This window comes from Carassius auratus, chromosome 28 (assembly GCF_003368295.1).
Source record: "Carassius auratus strain Wakin chromosome 28, ASM336829v1, whole genome shotgun sequence".
NCBI classification, from domain to species: domain Eukaryota; kingdom Metazoa; phylum Chordata; class Actinopteri; order Cypriniformes; family Cyprinidae; genus Carassius; species Carassius auratus.
The window spans coordinates 15,905,473-15,922,654 of NC_039270.1; the positions used below are offsets into that span (position 1 = coordinate 15,905,473).

The window sequence follows — 17,182 nt, forward strand, 5'->3', positions numbered from 1 at the left end:
ATATATGAGTATGGATTTTATAATATGATTACTATTATCATGTTGTTTCTCATAATTAGCAAAATACCACTTAAGATAATTTTGAATGTAGAATAGCTTATACACACACACACACACACACACACACACATTTATATATATATATATATATATATATATATATATATATATATATATATATATATATATATATATATATATCACACTTGAAGGATATGGCAACTGTGCATACATAAGACAATGACAAACTATTAGGTTTGCAGTTAAACCAAACATGTACATTTACTCACCTTCAGGCCAACCAAGATTTTTTTCTCTTCATCAGAACAGTTTGGGAGAAATGTAGCATTAAATCACTTGCTCACCAATGGATGTTCTGCAGTGAATGGGTGCCGTCAGAATGAGAGTCCAAACAGCTGATAACAAGATCAAAGCAGTCCACAAGAATCCAGTCCATCAGTTAATGTCTTTTAAAGTGAAAAACTGCATGTCTGTAGAATCAAATCCATCACTGATTCGTTTCAACATTAAAATGCTGCTTCTGGCCAAACTAATCCATAATACTGGTTCTTCCAATGCAAAACGTCCATTCCCAGTTGTCCTCTCAATCTACCTATATATTTGTTTAGAGTTGTTTTTGCATGTAAACACTGCTTTATCTGGGCACATTTCTTCCCTGTATAAGACAAGACAACTTTTTTCACTGGAGAAAGCAATATTAGGAACATAGTACTTGCATCTTAGAAACAGTTTGAGGTAAAACACCCTAATGATGGATTTCTTTATTTATACTACAATGAGTTTCAATGAACATCAGGAAATCATGGAGATGATGAGATTAAAAAAAATGCATCTTAACATGAGCACATGTAATAACAAAAATCATATCTCAGGCGCTGTTTGAAGGATGAGCAGAAATGCAGAAATGTCAGGCCAAGTCTGAGATGTAAAGCTTTATTTCAGAGACCTTCTGCTCCACTTCCTTCTGAATATTTGAAGGCCTTGCTATTTGAGGTTGATCTTGAACTCCTCTCCTGTGGAGATGAGATCACAGTCATTCATTCAACCTTGATTACAGCGTTATCTGTAGACGCTTCGATTATATTCTTAGAGCTGATGAAAAGCTCCACATCCTTTTTTTCTGAGGACTTTGCCACATTACGCAATCCTTGTCTCCCTCTGCTGGTGGATAGAAATAGTGTCTTTGAATTTGTGAACCTTTATTGTATGCTTGAAGAAACACCTCCAATATCAACAGTTCTTCCTCTGCCTCAACTATTTTTTGTAATGTTGTACAGTAAAATATATTTTAACATCTGTAGAATAATTGACTGTAGAATAACTGGCAGATACAGTTAGTAACAGTGTCTGTGAGTGTACTTGTTTATGCTACATTGTGAGAAGCAAATGGCAGTAAATGATCTTAAAGTGCATCAATGCAAACAGGTTTCTGTAAGTCTATGGAAAGTCCCAACAATTCACAGAAACAAACGTGTGTGTGTGTGTGTGTGTGTATACAAAAACAAAAACAAAAAAAAGAAAGAAAAAAATAAGAGAAGACTATAATTATAAATCTTTAACAAGCTTTGCCACTATCCATCAGACCACTAGGTTTAACCCGCGCACACACACACACACAAACACTATATATATATATATATGTATGTATGTATCTATGTATGTATGTATGTATGTATGTATATATATATATATATATATATATATATATATATATATATATATATATATATATATATATATATATATAATGTTATACACCAAATTTTCTTTTTATATTCTTTCTCTCTTTCTTTCTTCTCTCTCTTTTAAAGTTTTACATAATGAGCCAAAAAAAAACAAGAACAACATCAAAACTGATTGATAGTGTGTTTTGTAGTGTATGGATTTATGCATGTCTGGGACAGTATTAGTGTCACAATTATTCTCGCTTGGATAGATCCATTCATTCATTCCAAATACTGCAAGTATAATTAAAGGAATATTCCAGCCAGGATAAGTAGGCTACAGTTTTAACTCTGACATGTTTTATTTTTATTTTATTTTTTATTTTTTTGCACCTGAGAAACTCTGCACGCACTGCATTGAAGTGCACCTGGTGGCGGCTCCAGCCCAACACCGCATGCACCACATACACCACATCAGCCTTCATCTGTTGTCTCCCCTCACTGCGGCAGGCCCCTCACCTTCCAATAAACCCCGACCTAAAGACCGTCGCTTTGAGAGATACGAATATTTACCACGCTGCAAGCGCGCCAGCTCCAGCGACCAAGCTGTTTAGTCGTAAAAACGTAAAAAGAAAGTGATCGGGGCCGGGGTCTGCGCGCGAGGGCCAGAAGCAGCCGCACTTCTCACTGGCATCAATTACTGCGAGCAGTTTGCAAATAAACAAAGCTGCTGCCTCTCATAAATTCTGTGCGTAATTGCGCACTGCAGATGCACGCGGGGAGCCGAAGAGATGCAGGCAGACGTTATTTATCCCATGAAGTCACTGGTGCTGCAGACAAGATGGAGCTGATCAAATATTAAAGAGCAGCATATGGAGGTTCTGGGTGTGAGGAGGCCAACAGTAAGGTAGGAAGAGAAGAGAGAGAGAGAGAGAGAGAGAGAGAGAGGATCTGAGACAGAGAGGGAGACAGGGAGAATGAGGAAAGAGTGGGTGTGCGTGTGATGGGAGAGATGGAGGGAAAGAGTGCGCGTGAGGGAGTTAATGAGACAGAGAGGAGGAAAAAAGAGGCTAGATCGCTTGCCATGTCAAACCACAGTCGACCTAGATGTCAGCGGTATGGAGATATGGCTTGTGATGTATTTGGGCAAAGGATTCTGGAACTGATGGGATTGAGGCTGGGGAGCAGGAGGAGGGAGGAGCTAGCCATTCTTCTCCTCATCTACTGTCATTACGAAGCATCACTTATTATATGTGTTCACGCTACGAGCACTGCTTGCTGTGATAAAGCTAAGTTATGTCCGATGGGCCGTTCACACCGAAAGCCTTTTGCATTCCATATGGTTCTTTTCAATTGGTTTTCTATATAAACACTAACTATTTTCAAAAATCAAAATACACCTGCCGTACATCTCGCGTTTTAAATGCAAAAACGTGATCGATATCCCCTTACAAAACTATTTAGTTTTGGCTCCTACAACTCAAATCTTTTCTCTGTGTGACCAGCAGGTGGCGGTAAAACACAGAGAATGCACGCGCTGAACGTTTGAAACTCTCAGCTAGTGAGGATCAAGTGAGAAGGGTCGATGAGAAGAGCTAGTAAAACAAAAATAAATTACAATAGTGGTAATAAACTCTTTCCATCCATCCGACCCCACTACACTATAGATAATAAAACCAATCAGCGTTTCATCTCACACCGGTGATGTTTCATGAGAGAGCATTTATGGAATATTGAGCTATTGAATTGCGCATAACACGTGTTCCCGTAAAAACACATGAATGATATTCTATTGTGCTGCTAAAAGCATTTTGAGTGATGCACACGGAACTAAAGGCTGCACTTTTTTCTTTTTTTTCAGAAAGAGAGAGAGAGAGAGAGACAAAGGAAAATGTAATAACGTAATGGAAATGCCTTGCTTCCGTAAAGAAATGTTTAAGAAAATATTTTGGTGAGAGGAAGGGAGAGGAAAAATAAGACTCAATAAAAACAGTGTTTTCTCCAGTGTCTGCATATTATCAGACCATGAAAATCAGATTTTCTATGCTCCTGTATTCCATGCATTTCACAATGGACTCACTGCTCACGTTCTGAACTGCACAAATCAGATGCAAATCTCATGCATGAGATTTCAGACATGTGAAGACCATGATTTGTGACTAAATGTGCCAAAACAAATAAGCAACGGCACACTGCGAGGGATTTCATGAGGGTCTCGAGGGTTGTTTTCTTAAAAGTAGCCGTCTATTAAATGTGCTCACAGCTTTGCATGATAATCCATAATTGAAAACTATAGTTAAAATATGCTCCTACCGGTGTTTTCACCAAACCCAGTGCCCTTGGGGAAACGTCAACAGATGTTCTTGAACTCTACAAATAAAATGAGTGACAGCAAAAATAAAATAACGAGTGTGTTTTGTTACGCTGAAATGAGAGAACACCACATTCTGTATTTAAACGCAATACATATATTTAATGGATCATAGTCATTCCAGAATATGTATTTAATAGATTTAATTTAAAACTAAATTACATGTCTGGATGAATGAAGTCCATAATTACAACATTTTCCATCAAGCCCGTTTCCTCCTTTTTCTTTTAACTCAAAAACCAAAGAATGGCAGTTAGACATTAAGGGTTAATTTCACAGCATTAATGTAATTTTTTTTTTTTTGTAATAACACCATCAATAACAGCTGCCACTACTCCACATATTAGAAACCACATCACTTCCATCGGCTCCTAAGGCACTGGGTTACATAACCTCGCTATATAATGGTGATGGTTCATACTGTAGAAGGATTGGAGATGGGAATAAGCATCTCTATAATCACACCACAGGACTGTAAAAGCTGCTACTTCAGAGGGAGGTTCATTCTGACAATCATAGACCCTGTAACATATAGTATACAGAGTCATTCTTCCTAAAGCTTGTGTTTACAGTATAGAGCAGTTCCCATATGTGTACACTTGGCCTACTATTAACACTGCAAACTGAGCATACAAACAGTTTGACTAAAAGCATAGCTCCCTAGCACTTTTGTTGTTGTTTTGTTTTTGCTATGCAATTTTATCCATATGCCTTTTCACTGCAGATGTTCAAAACATCTAAAGGCTCTTTTTTTGGAGGAGACACGGCTCTCTTCGGTTTTCCAGCTAATCCTTTATCACCTCAGCTGTATAAAGATGAACTTGTTTCTGCCACCACAGGCATTTGCCAATTTAATAACCGATATTATGGTTTTGAACTAATGCCATTTTCTGTTTCCCAATATGGACACGTTAAATCATGTGACGCAAAGAGAATAGATATTTCTTCATCATAGCTCAAGCGCTCTGTGAAAACAATAAGACCCCTGCTCTACGTGAGATGTGATCGCTGAAACGCAATTATCATAACCACAGGCTACAAAACAGTTAACAAAACACATTAAAACTAAGTAATATCTCATTTATTTTTAAATTAAACATACCATTTAAATTATAGTAATTGTAATGTATAAGATAGATGCTGCACATTAATGGGATGTTATATAGATTTCATTAAATTGATTTATTTAAAATGTAAATTACCCCATTATTTACTATTTACTTAAATTGCCCCTTTAATTATACTTTACAGTATGTTCATTCATATTATATTTATTCTTTACACACACACACACACACACACCCACACCCACACCCACACCCACACACACACATATATATAGACAGAGATAGATAGATAGCTATGAAATTGTTAGGTAATTTTTACAGTTAATAATACTCCTGTTCATCAAGGATGCATCTTTAATAACATCACAAGAAATATTTCACAATATTGAAATTGTGCATGTTTATTTTTATGTCATTTTTTTTTTTTTAATCAAGTTAATGGAGTCTTTGTGAGCAACAGATGTCTTTTAAAAACATTAAAAGAAGCCTTACTGCCCCCAGACTTCTGAACTGTAATATTAGTGTGTAATATAAGTGATAGGGATTTTCCTGCATATAATAATATATATTTTTTAATTATAATTATATCATGGCTAGAACACTTTATAAACCAATCAGAATCCAGGACTAAGATTATCCTTTTTAGGAGTGCTTTCGAATACCAAAAGAGAGCTAAAAGGTCCATTGTGCCTGTTTGATGTCTTCACACAGAGTGCTGCACATTATTGTTCGCATACATCACACTCACATCAGCTCTTTCTGCACAGTGGTGATGTCATCTGCGGCACCTCAGGAATGCTGACAATCTCGTCACGTTACCTCACGTGAACCGAAAGCCCGAGTGAAACTGAATTTAGCAGGCGCGATCAAATCGGCGGCCTTTTGAAATTGAAAGCGGCGCGTTGCATCACGGCGTTGGTGGATTCCACGGGGGCTCCAGTCGAATGAAAACAAGACCCAGGCATCTCAACATAGCTCTCATTTGCATTATGGGTCTGATGAGTCATTTGGAGACTCCGGAAAAAGACAGGGCTGCGGGAGGAAGAGGAGGAGGAGGAGGGCGAAGAGCTTCCCTCAGCGGCGTGCAGTCGAAGCGCTGGCAGCGACACGAGGGCTCCCTGGAGCAGTGTTTAGAGGCCTGGTGCCTAATCTCTGATGAAATGTCTATTATCAGAGACTCTGCGGGAGAAAGTGGAGCAGAACAGATATGATGGAGAGGCGATTAGCTTCTGCCCTGCTGCCTCCTGCTTCCCTCTAGCTCACTCAGTCATTCATTCATAATGTGCACCTCCTGTATCAGCTCGTGTCATGAGTGCTGAGAAAGTTTGCATGAAATCCAGCTGACTGGTGACAATTTAAGTGCGAGGGCCTGATAAAGCTCACACAGGTAAGAGGCTGTTAGGCGCAGTGCACAAATCTTAGATATGACAGGAACTCGTGCAGGTCCTGTTCGTGAGGAATGGCTTCGGAGACGCAGGGTAAACTGCAACGGGATGACATTTTTTTAATTACGAGTGTCGTGACGTATGGCCTTTTCCTCCTGGAGCCCAGTCCTGCTGTCTCTCTAATGAACACATATAGCTACATTTAAAAGCCTGTGACTGTATAATGTTGAAAAACAGAGCCGGGGTCCACTAGGGGGCTTCGAGATGACTTGAGACCAATTTGCATCAAGAACAATAACTATATTAGCTTCCACATCAACAGACGAACATGTTTTGTTGTTTGTAAGCATCCGCTACTTCAAATGCGGATGCTTACCTTTTTATGTCTAGTATGATTCCAACGACTCAATGACATCAGTCCTTTGTGTCAATATAGTTATAGTTGTTTTTTGAACCAACTTAATAGATGATCATCATCATCCATGATGTGAATTGGCCTCCAAAATAAAATAAGACAAAATAATAAGTTTTAAAATAAGATATTTAATTAAATCCATCCTCAGACTTCTGGAATTGTACAATTAAATTATTGTAGTTACTTTAACTTATAAAACTTATTTCTCTATATTTAGAAGTTGAACATTTTTTTTTTCTTGATTTGAATTCCTGCTTTAATGAGAATGCACATTTAAAGTGTCTGAAGACATAATTGCAGCACATGATTATAATAAACAAACAATATCCTGCCTTGGTGAAGATGTTGATATTGTGGTCATCGTTCTTGGTGTAAGCAGGCCTTAAGAATAGGGTGGATGATCAGTTTAAGATAACCCATATTAAGTGAACCTTCTCCCTTGATTCAAAAAATCTGAATTTTTGAACAATCCCACAATGAATCCTATAGTGACAACTGTGATTTGCAAGTCTGCAGTGTGAAGAGAGAGCAACGGCTGACCGATCTTGAGAAAGCCATTGTCCACTCCCTCCAATCTGCGTCATAATCAATCCAGTCTCATTCAACCAATCAAACTGAGCAAAGAGAACCAAATTACTTCATTTAATACATGATTTAATTCAGAAACATAAATCATCACATTACTGACAGCTCTCACAGAGCCGGTGGGAAGAGGGCCCGAGCGGCGAGTGCGTGAGAGAGAGAGACTGAATTAAAACCACTAGACCTCCTTTACCTCTCCCCGTGGACTCGGCAACATAATCTGAAGAGAATGTACATTTTTCATAATAGAATTAATAACCAATTTTAAATTATGTCCCCGACTTGTGACCCGAGATACGTTAATTATTGATCACCCATTTCTGTGAAGAGGTGTTGTAATTACCTAGCATAATGTGACTCCTTCATCACATTTACACATTTATATTGCTTATCTTTCCAAGGAACCTCTGGCTAAGTTTTTCCAATTACACTGATCAAATCGAGAATGTGGGGTAATTCTTCTTTTCTTCAATTAGAACTATCTGCACTGTACATAATTTATGAAATTCCGTCATACCTTAGCGAAATGAGCGGAAGATAATGAATATCTGCTACTTACAGTTACTCGGGGCAGACAGGTTCAGGGTCCCATCATTCTCCAAAGTAGCGTTCTTCACAGCACGGTCGCAATATTGTCATTCGTTATGCAAATGAAAAACAAAATCTACAGCTATATGTGATTGTGCGCCACTTTCTTGGTTCAAACCTTAACTGCACCTGAAAATAAGCCCATATTGTGGCTTCCTTTTTGGAAAGATCTGCACACCGGAGATGTTTCATAACCCTGAAGGTGGGTGGGATAACCTAATCAGACCGCAGGAATCCGATCTCGCTCCTTCATCCTAAACACAGAGTCTTCTTAAAGGTGTACAGATGACCACCTCCGACCTGGCAGCATCAATTCCACTTAACCTCCTCGGAGATGATCATTTGCTCTTCGCCTTGAGCTTTTCAATGCAATTTTAGTCAATGAAATCAGATCAGAGGACAAACGCACTCCATCATCTGAATATAAGATCCGGCAGCCGGCGTGGTGCAAAGAAATTCCGAGACAAATTCCCGTTATCTTGAGAAACTTTATTGATGGTTATTGTTATGCAGATCATAGTGCATGCACATACAATGACAAGGAGAAAGCCGGTCCACAACACGTACTTAAAGCAGAAAGAGCAGAATCACAGCAGTGGGTAAGATATTTTTGCCAAGTTGTGTGATGTGATGCACACAGTACACAAGAGGATATTTGCAGCCGGATAAACTGGAGCTGCTCTTTTGTTTTGTATTTTATGCAATTGAAACTTTTATAAATACAAAAGAAAGAAAAAATGAGATATGTGACAAACACCTCTAATTAGGTATACTTGTAAACAACATGAAGGGAAGTCTTCGCGTATGCACAGCCAAGCTGCGACTCTTCAAGAACACCTCGACAGCTTGTTTGTGTAGCACTTGTAAATGACATAGTTATCATTATTCCTATTTACATATAGATATCTTTTTCACAAGTCATATATTTCTCAGTTTCTCGATAATCAAACAGTTTCAAAGTGTAAAGGCTGTGTTCTAGAAAATAATAGTACAAAGGATGTCACATTAAAAATGATATCAAAACGAAACACTCGAAAGAAGCAGAGAACCAAAGGAGAACAGACAACAGAACGTCCCACAATTGAGAAGAAGTAGTAGTAGTGATGGAAAAATTGCAGGTTGTGTGTGTGCAAAAATGTACAGTTGACAAAAATACTATGATTATATCTACATAATGATTGCATTACTTGTAAAGTGTTGATATAAATCTGTGTATGATTCCATAAAAAATGAGACACCTTTCTCTAACAGTTGGTCTACCACACTAAATCTAAAACATTATACAGTTGTGTTTTTCGTATAAGAGAACATTTTCACTGCACAGATCAAATCGAATACACTGTTAGTTTATTTTTTCCCCCACTCTCGTCTTATACAAATAATCAGAGTTTCTTAACTTCTGAGAAAAAATAAAAAAATGAACCAAAACAAAACAGAAAAAAAAGAAGATAAACGTAACCGGCACTACCGCCAACGTCTGTTTTTTTTATATTTTTTTGTGTTTCGTCTCTCCCTTATTATAAAAGTCAGCATTTATATCAATCGACGTACTGGAAGTACCGTAATATAAAAAGAACATCTCGTGGTAGGCCTAAACTAGTGTGGGTCTGACTTAAGGACTAGATAATAGTTAAACAGTAAAATACTGTCGTGGTGAATTTTTGGGGAGTTTCTACGAGCTGCTATGTATAGTCTGAATATACACACTGAACACCCCAGGAACATAACCTTTGGCTTTGAGTAATGACTGATATAAGACAGCTTAAATAACTGATACCTCAGTGGTCTCTTTGACCGGCTCTGTATCTTCACTGCACTTCGGGGGACAGCCCCCGGTCTTTGGCCCACCACGCCCGTATCTACTCCTACCCACAACCCCCTGCGCACTCTTCCTCTACGGCACAGAACCCAGAAACAAAAGAAACCAAAAGAAAGACGAAAGGCGATGTCAAACGGAAGCAGAAACCACTGGACGACTTTAGTCACTTACACTCTTACAAAATATGATAACCCCGAAGTGACTTGAATATTTATCATACATAACTCATTTACATGATAAAGCCCTAACAATTTGTATCTTATTCTTTTTTTTTCTTCATCTTTTTAAAATCTAGCAGCTCTCTAGATCACCACAGAAACCTCTACAGCCAACAATCTATGTAATCTTTAGAAATTAAAAACCCACAATATTAAAATACACAGCACAAAATATCTGAGGTATAAGATGAAAAATATCAGTTTTTGTCTTCTCTCTCTTAAGAGATGCTAAAATGATGCACTACTGCATGTATTGCAATACCCAGGCCTCTGAATTACTCCTCCGTTACCCCCACAGGAAGATTCTCAATAGATTTTGAAAGGTTTTTTTTTTTTTTTTTAGTATGGCGCGAAACGACTGTATCCACCTCGGTATATACTAGCCTGCAAAGAAGAAAGAACGAGACCCACATCGTCGGCGTGGCTTCTGGTCTTGCCATCAGTCAAGGGAGCGAAAGCATTCTGGAAGAGAAGCCACGGGTTTGGACATGTTTAATTGACACAGTTCAGAGGAGACCTCCGCTAGCATTCAGGCTATTTGCCGTACATACCCCCCGGACGTAACCAATCACGTTCCATCATGCAGCAAGCACACCAACACACCTCATGCCAGAAGAGATGCATTTAGCTACTTAAAAACGCAAAACGGGATGAGAGAAATACATGAGTTAACAGAGCCCAAAAAAAAAAGCAACAAATGCTGCAAAAAAACATTTTCTTAACTTATTTTTTCTCATTTCCCAGTATCTTGAAGTAAAAAAAAAAATTCAGGTGCATAAAAAAACTAAATTGTTTGTTGTTAATAGCGTAGCTCACTTAGAAGTCTCTATTAAACAAAGCAGCTTTGTTATTCTGCGCGGCGAATGAAGAATTGCATCTATTTCGCCAACAAAAATTATGCAGTAGTAAACACGACCACACCCTTCGAGAGGTTTCTTCTTAAAACAAGAAACGTAAAACTTTCAAACAGTTATTTTTACAAAAAAAGTAAAACAAAGTATTATTAACTTACACAAACGAAATTGAAGAATTAAGAAATTAAGAAATTGATCTTTGCAGCGTGCGTTTTGTATGCAACGTGGACGCTTTGCGATCAAAACAGTCCGAGTATAAACAAATCGCATATTGTAGTGTGTGCCTGGAGACTCTTGTCCGTCTTCCTCGCACTCTTTCATCACACCGTCTCCTCTCTTCTCCCTCCCTCTTTTAGCTGTTGCTACAGCACCACTTAGGTGATGGATTTAATTATCAAAATGACTAATTACTCCATTAAGTGGAGCGCTCGGCTAGGTGATATTCACAAAATTAGAAATATAATAACTAACATGCACTACACTGCCAAGAAATTAAGACATTTATCACGTTTACTGGGAGGATTAATGTGGCATTTCAGCTGCCGTTAGCACAAGAGACAAATTCAATTAAGTTTAAGTGAGGAGATGTCAGCAGTGCTAAAATCCATGCAGGAGGAAAAGGTGGGAAGAACAGGGAAAAGAATGAGCGTACATGACAAGCGTGCACCGAGAAAAGAGCAGGGAAGGGATAAATAAAGGGGGTAATGAGGAAAGAGGAAAAAAGAAAGAGGAATCGAGGCAGGTCGAGACGAAATTTCACGCTCACCATGGCACCAACGCTGTATGCGGCTGCTGGAGCAAGTGCGTGGTTGTAGGGGTCGGCAGCATAAACTCGTCCGTAACTGTGGAAACACGGAGGGATGGTCAGATCACCCTGCCTAGTTGAAAATCGCTTCTTTTCTATGCAAACACAAATGTCATACAGTCATATACGACACCACGGACTGAAGCAACCACATATGGTGATGATTTCTGAGTGTTTGGAAATGACAATCAAATGAAGTCAGAGAGGAGGAGATCACATGGCTCTTGCAGTCATGCTGCACAGGTCAAAGAGGAAGACATCACTGTTTGAAAGTTGAAGGGCCACTTGTGCAAGACCTCACTAGATGCTCTGTTCACTCTAATTGTATGTTTATGGATGCCAGCGCTTACGGCAATATCTGTTTGTACCTACCAACTTAGCAAATCGGTACCAAGAGGAATTTGCTTGCTTTTTCTATACACTTGCACAAACAACCCTTCAATTTTTTAGTAGTTTAATTTAGGCATATTGATCGAAAAGGCAAAGAAATACATCCCAGAAAAAAAATACAAATAATACAAATAAACAGACCAGTGATCGATGTTATACAGTACTTGCACCTAAAAACCGAAACAAAACATCTATTCATTATTCTCGTCTGGGGCTGACTTTATGAAAATACCGCAGCATGTTTAGTGTAAATGTGAGCTTATTTTATACTTTTTCAGTGTCTTTTATCCTGAGATCTCACCCGGTTCTCCCTTAAAGTTCGATCAGGAGTTAAGATCACTGTGTTGGGAAACAACCTGGAATATCGGCTCCTCAGAGCCTTGTTACGCATGCATGGTGTTCCTGGACCAGATAAAGAACCAATCAGAGGGCAGAGAAATGAGGCAATTTACATATTCTTCCACTCCTGGCGATTACGAAGTTAATCCACTGTATAAACATTGTTATTCACTACACAATTGCTCCGTCTTCATATTTCAATGCGCGGCAACAAAGTATTTTGTTTGACCTGCATTATCTGTGTTTACAGGGGTTCGTTTTAATGAGTGTGCAGTGCAGACTAGAGCTAAGATTGAAAAGGTGACCCTCAGGATATAGCACTTGGTGAATTATTCCTAAAGTATTAAGTAAGGGAAAAAACGTTCATTGGACGAGTCACCCATATGCAAGAACTGGGGATTTTAATTGCCGTTCTAGCAGTGCCTGCTGGAAACACACTACACATTTAAACTTAAACTCGTCCTTGTGACTATCGGTTTGTTCCTTTCTATGATCCGTTATACTAGGCTCCTCCTGCCGCCCATTGAGACAGGTTGAAGTAAAAAAACAACAACCTTGATTTATGAGACTGGTAGGCTCTATGTTTGTTAATGAACACCAGTGACTCTTACATACGGCTAAATTAGATCTGGGCCCTGAGATACAGGTTAATAAATCTCAGATGGCTGGGATATATCTGCATTATTGACTAGATGCTCATTATTTTGGAAAATGTGTGCTCCAGCAGCGCCATTCCTCTAAATGTATTGACTTTTCCCACCAGGAGACCGAACAGACAGCTCATTTCTATGATTTCTTTAAACAATGCTGGGCTGTGCTTTGGGGGCTCTGTATGCGGACCTTCTCCGCTTTTCTTACTTACTGATTATACGTGGGTTTGCGAACAGGATGCGCACAGCCTTTGGGGTTATCAGCAATTATTGAACTGGGACAATTAGACGTTTTTCAGACTCCAAATTACACATTCCAATTGTGATTTACAGAAAACAGCTGATGTCTTCAAGAAAGTGCCTTCTGCTAAATTACAGCCTTGTTAGCATTTTCATTTTCCCTGGTTGAGGGGGGGGGGGGGGGAAACGTAAGGGGAAAAAAGGGCTGTCACAAAATCAATGCACGGATGGACAGGTCCATTTTCATTTCGGTAGATCACGACTCAAACTAGTAACGATCACACTTGTGTCATTCCCGAGATCTAGCCACCTACAGCCAATGTGCAAGACACCATACACTACATGAGCAACCTTGATAAGACAATGACAACAGCACCACACGCCTGCAAAACAATGACACAAACAAACCAACCAAAAAAAGGCCCTCTTGCGCACACACACACACAAACACACACAGATCTAATGGAAAGGGCGATGGTGGAGAACTCATAAGAACAATGGAACACAAGGAAGATTGAGACAGAAAAAAAAAAAGGAAAATCACAGATTCCAAGCTCGTGACAAGCGTGTTCATTTCACTCTTCAAGGAACACATGCCTCTTCCAAGCAGTGCCATGGGAGAGAGAAACAGAAGATGAGAACTATGAATGCGATGCCTTCCAGCTATCCTCATGCAGTACTTCAAAACTACTCCACCCGTCCAAAAAAGAGCATACAAGAGAAACATAGTCAGAAAAAACGTAACATCTAGTAATCAAACGGGGGGCAGAAATAAGGAGACAGCCGGGCAATAGAAGCACTCACTGTCAGGGTGCATAAAAAAGGGGGTATATGCTCGCTCCCTCGTGGGTGCATCGAGAAAGTGAGGGTGATTTGGTATTCATTTATATTTATTTATTTTACCTGAGGAGGTGTTACAAGAAATTTCATCTGCTGCAACGAAGACGAAATGATTTCTGCAAGAGAAGATAAAATTTACAATACTGCCTGCTGACTGGCTGGATGGACGAGGGGGGTGGGGGGAGGGGGGGTGTTGGGGTTAGAGGAGGGGGTGTTAGGGAATGGAAAGCGGGGGAGGGGGAGGGAGGATGGCATAAATGGGTTTTAGTTCACAAGCAAAAAGAAGCAGAGCTCTCAGTGTGCGGCCCCGCACCGGTATCCACATGGAGGAACAGGGAAGAGGCATGCTAGGGGGATTGGAGATGCAAATGCGGGAATAAAGAAGAGGGGTAAAAAAGACATATACAGTATATCAGAGATGAGACTAAATCATAACCTCAGACTTCAATAGAAACTGCAGCTGTGCGCGAGACGCTTTGATTTAGCCACTCTAAACGTCCTCTCCTCTGTAAACCCCCTCCCTCCATCACTATTGTTCTGTAAAAGTCAAGGAATTGCATTCACAGCATTACTGAATAGCGCTGGGATGGCCTTGAACGGTCACATAAAAGCCATCGGCCATCGAGCCTGTTAGAAACACCTGAGACTGCGACCATTCTACACGGATAATACTGGAAATCAAACAGATAAGATTATACATCAAAAAGCGCTTATGCCGTACACCATAAACTTTTCTTTGGAGAGAGCCGAGGGGAGAGAGAAAAGCAGAGCTCCCACTGTATTCTGGACAGATTTATTATATAGAGATATATTATAAAATGTCAAAATGACAAGGTTCACTCAGCTATTTTTTACCATCATTTTTATGCATGTAAAGAAATAGCAAATTTTGAGAATTTCTGATTTTCACACTTATTAGGCCAAAACACATTAAATTATTCAAAGTGACCATAAAGGTATTTATCATGTTATAAAATGTTTCTATATCAAATAAATGCTGTTCTTTTGAGCTTTCTATTCATCAGAGGATCTGGAAGAAAGTATGTAAGTATGTAATGAATTCAAAATTACACGACACAACTGTTTTAAACATAGATAATACAAACTGGACTAATAGCTGCTGAAAATTCAGCTTTTACATTACAAGAATAAAGCACACCTATATATATTAAAATAGAAAATTATTATTAAATTGTAAAAATATTTCACTACATGTACTATACTGTACTGTAAATCTATACTGTTTTAACTACTACCTCTTAAGCCTGGAACACACCACAGACAGAAAAGATTTTTAAAACACTAGGCATCATACACTTAAAATAGTGGTAGAGGGAAACTGTTGGCCATACACTAAACGGCTGAGGATCATACATAACCAGACTGTGAAGTTTGTTCTGATCACAGCAAACTCATGCATAAACGTGTGCCTTGTTGCTAGGAGACACATGACAAATGAAAACTACGGCTGCATCCGAAAGCTCAAAAATGCTGCCTTTGGAAGAAGCATTCCAGGGCAGGAGGGCATCAAGGCACGTCCTAATCTAAATTCTGCTTCACTTCCTGTCCGGGAGGTACCTTCTACAGTAGATGTATGCTTCGCTGCCTTGGATAACCCACAATCCTGTGCGTTCTATTCCGTGACGGTTGAGCCAAAAAATAAAGATGGTGTCTGAAAGTTGTGTTTGTTGGTCAGTCTGTGTGTAAATGTATATTTCAGATGAACTTTTTGAACTTTTGATGTTAGTTCTAGCGAGAAATCAGTATTATAGTAATTAAATATTTGTGTAGTTATCAAAAAAACTTGTTCTATTTTGTTGCAGATTATTAAACCGTTACACTGCCTCAGAAGTCTGTCCAAATTAGTTTCATGAGGTGCCTTTGTGCATAAACCCTGCCTCAGAAGTCATTGCCTCATAAGGCAGCAAGTCAGCTGCGTAGGCTTTCGGACGCAACCATGATGTGCTCTAAAATTGACGTTTGATCTCCTCTGACTGGGTGGAATCATAGTCTGAAGCTGTGACCATCAGACACTATGCGATTTTCTATGACTGGAAGACTGGCTCTGACTTTCAGTAGCTAGCATTGACTTCTCCAGACTGTAAATCAGCAGAAAATCTGGGAAAATATCATGTAGTGTATTCCAGGCTTTAGTTAAAATTAAAATCAAAACTGATGATATTTACTTTCTAAATGCATGCATGCTTATAACAAATAAAATAATGCTTATTTTTCATAGCTTTTAATATGAATGTAAGCTCTTCTTCTAAAATGACTTTTAAGCCAGTAGCCAAACAAATATTTAGACAAAGTTTTTGAACAAACTTGCATTCGGACTGGTTTAATCGATTAAACAAACCTCACCCTAAATTTTATTTTATTGTCGTTAAATATCCTGATTCCATTACAGACTACGGAGAAAATTTTGATTTAAAAAAACAAACAAAAAACATATTATCGGCATACTGACATCACATCATTTAATATAATTTAAAATACTGTTGTCATCATGGCTTACTGCGAATAGTTACAATAAGCTTTTGAGTGATACTGCATCCGGCCCACTAGGTGTCAGTAAGTTCAATATGCAACAATAACAACAAAAAACCTACAAAAAAATTACTGAGTGCACCATCTTTGTGAAGCGTAGAAAAGACTAGAGTATAATCCTCAGCCCTGTTGAAAATAACGAATGAAAATAAAATTCAACTAAAAATTCCCTTTTCTAAGGATTTTTATAATACAGACAGGGTGTGGCTAAATGGTGCATTCTGGGTAAACACACCCAACTAGAATGAGCTGTATCATTGGTTGAACTGCGCAGGCTTCACGAGTCATTGCACAGGTGTGACAAATGATGTGTCATGGCTTGATCTCACGTCTAATTAGAGACTTTGGCCGCCATATTGCTCGGCCCTCTTTTAATTGCCGCTT

At 38.8% G+C, this 17,182-nt stretch overlaps 1 protein-coding gene across 10 annotated transcripts in view; it reads right to left on the reverse strand.

Moving 5' to 3' along the window:
- Positions 1–8,565: 8,565 nt before the first annotated feature.
- LOC113046992 (RNA binding protein fox-1 homolog 1) overlaps positions 8,566–17,182 on the reverse strand; it is a 271,768-nt gene continuing 263,151 nt past the window's right edge. For 7 of the 10 annotated variants that reach the window (XM_026208192.1, XM_026208196.1, XM_026208197.1 and 4 more), the window contains 2 exons: positions 11,751–11,826; positions 8,566–10,592 (listed from right to left, as the gene is read on the reverse strand). In XM_026208192.1, coding sequence (XP_026063977.1) covers positions 10,470–10,592; positions 11,751–11,826 — 199 coding nt within the window. In that variant the 3' untranslated portion in view covers positions 8,566–10,469. Of the gene's footprint in view, positions 10,593–11,750; positions 11,827–14,311; positions 14,365–17,182 lie in introns of all 10 variants that reach the window. The other 3 variants (XM_026208198.1, XM_026208195.1, XM_026208200.1) reach the window with 3 other exon arrangements.